Source organism: Charadrius vociferus, unplaced genomic scaffold (assembly GCF_000708025.1).
Source record: "Charadrius vociferus isolate BGI_N301 unplaced genomic scaffold, ASM70802v2 scaffold990, whole genome shotgun sequence".
Taxonomy (NCBI): Eukaryota; Metazoa; Chordata; class Aves; order Charadriiformes; family Charadriidae; genus Charadrius; species Charadrius vociferus.
This window is the reverse complement of record NW_009646520.1, coordinates 7592-9766: the sequence shown is the minus strand read 5'-3', so window position 1 is coordinate 9766 and position 2175 is coordinate 7592. Positions and strand designations below refer to the sequence as shown.

Genomic DNA, 2175 nt, shown 5'->3' with positions numbered 1-2175 from the left:
CCTGCACCAGCATCGGGATCTGCTCTGCCACCACCTGCCAGAGAGAAGAGTCACTGTAGAGGCTCAGCCCGGAGGAGACAGACCTAATCCAGGACCAGTCACCAAAAGATCTGCTCCTGGGGGAGCTGTGTGAGGACCCCACGGTCCTGCCTGCCCACTGCAGCTGAGCACAGAACCCGTGCGCTGCTGATGGGAGAAGGGATGGGGATGGGCGGTGCAGGAGGCACCGGGATCAAGCCCCCAGCCCTTACCTTGCAGCTCTGCACCAGCTGCTGCTGCGCGGCAGGGTTCTTGTTGGAGGAGGCGGCGTGCTGCGCAGCGGCGATGGTCTGGGTGGCAGAGGGGGCGGCTTGCTTGGCTGCGTGCTGTATGGGGGAGGTATGGGTTAGTACCGACGGCAGGGCAGCCTGCCCCGAACCCCCCTGCCACGCAGAGGGGCACAGCTCCCCCTAAAATTCTCCTCTCATGTCTCTGCCTGTGACACCAGAGCATCCTCAGCACCCTCCGTGTCCGGCATCCCCAAAGTGACACGGGTGTGCACAAGCGAAGGAAAAGGAGCGGCGGGAAGGTCTCTGCAGGATGTAGCACGGGCACTGTACATGAAAAGAACCCTCTCCCTCTGGGAAGTGCAGGGATGCAGGGACTCCTGGCTGGGTCTCGTTCACTCACTGTGCCTGCTTGCCCTTCGTGGCCCCCCTGACCGGCGTCTCACCTCCAGCTTGTGCACGAGCTTCTTCTTGATGGCATTCTGGGCTGCGGCATTGGTTGCCATGCGGAGCCCCTCCGCCGCCTCACGCAGCCGCTGCTGCTGCTCCTCGCTGTCCGGGTGGGCTGCAGCTCCCTGGAGAAAGAGGAAACCCATCACACCTTGCAGAGGCCATTGGGCCACTTGAAGCAGCAGCTGTGCTTTGGCCTAATGCTGGGGAGCAGCCCCAGGCAGCCTGGCTGCCTGCAGTGACAAGGAGATGACCAAAGCCCCTCTGGGAGAGCCACCCATAGCTCCAGGAGGAGCCTCGCTCCATTGCAGAGGTCCTCAGCTCAGTGCAGGACCATGCTCTGGGAAATGCTCCCGCACCCAAGGGCTGCTCGCCCCCTCTGCAGCATTGAACCAACCATGTCAGATGGGGTCAGGAGCCAAAGCCAGTGTCCATCCTCCCCCACACCACTGACCTTCGCAGCTTCCACCATCTTGGCAGTGGCGTCGGCCAGGATCTTGGCTGCGCTCAGCAGCTTGCGTGAGTTCTCCAGGTCTGTCTCTCCCTCCGCATCGGCTTTGATGGCATTGACGAGGTCAGAGGTGGCCTGGGCTAGAATACGAGCCTGCCGCACCATTTCCCCTGGGACAGAAAGGAAGGGTGGCCTGTTAGCAAGTCCCATGGGCTCACTGATAACTTCCAATCCACCGTGCTCTACCCAAGGTGCCATCAGCTGCTCTCACCAGCATCGCCCATAGAGCTGAATATGTTCTCGGTGACGTTAAGGATGGTGTCGGTGGCCTGGTCGTAGCGCCCGATGGGCTGCCCGCCCAAGGCATGCTGCTTGATGTGCTGCAGCAGGTCGTTTAGGGCCTGGGTGACAGCCGTGGCGGCCACCCCCACCTGCTTCAGGAGCTGGTCATCATTGGTGGCTGCCTTGGAAGCCTCCACGCAGCCCTCCGCCGACTTGGCCACCAACTTGCCAGCCTCAATCAGCTGCTCCTGGCAGACCGGGGAGCTGATTGTGGGAGCCACAACCTGCAGGGGAGGAGAAAGGCTGGTCAGTAAGCATGGTGGGCTCCTTGTAGGAGTTGTGCAGGAACAGCTGTCCCCAACTTCTGCTCCTCCAAAGAGGATATTCAGTGCTTGGACACAGTGGCAGGGACCCCAGCTGGAGGCAGTCCATGCTTCTGGTGGCAGACCCCTAATGTCCCAGCTGAGGACATGTGGCCCTGGCACACCCACACACTGTGGAGCTGCCACCAGCCAGGTGATGCTTGCAGCCACACCAGGGAAGGGTTCACCTTGCTGCTTACCTTGGTGCAGGCCACCAGCTGGGAGGTGGAGAGGGCGCACTGGGTGGCAGCGGCGATCACCTGCGTCTGCAGCGCCGAGTCCTCTGTTTTCTGAGCCACGTTCTTGGCTTTGAGCACCAGCGCGGCGGCAGCGCTGGGCACCGCCTTTGCCACCGGCATGACGA

At 62.1% G+C, this 2175-nt stretch overlaps 1 protein-coding gene across 1 annotated transcript in view; it reads right to left on the bottom strand.

Moving 5' to 3' along the window:
• The window catches only part of LOC104286530 (talin-1-like), a gene marked incomplete at its 5' end in the record, with an annotated part of 26351 nt that overhangs the window by 16589 nt on the left and 7587 nt on the right, over window positions 1-2175 (bottom strand). Inside the window, 5 exon segments of the mRNA XM_009885136.1 lie at window positions 252-365; window positions 713-841; window positions 1171-1337; window positions 1439-1733; window positions 2012-2175. The exon segment at window positions 2012-2175 is cut by the window's right edge and continues 4 nt beyond it. Coding sequence (XP_009883438.1) covers window positions 252-365; window positions 713-841; window positions 1171-1337; window positions 1439-1733; window positions 2012-2175 — 869 coding nt within the window.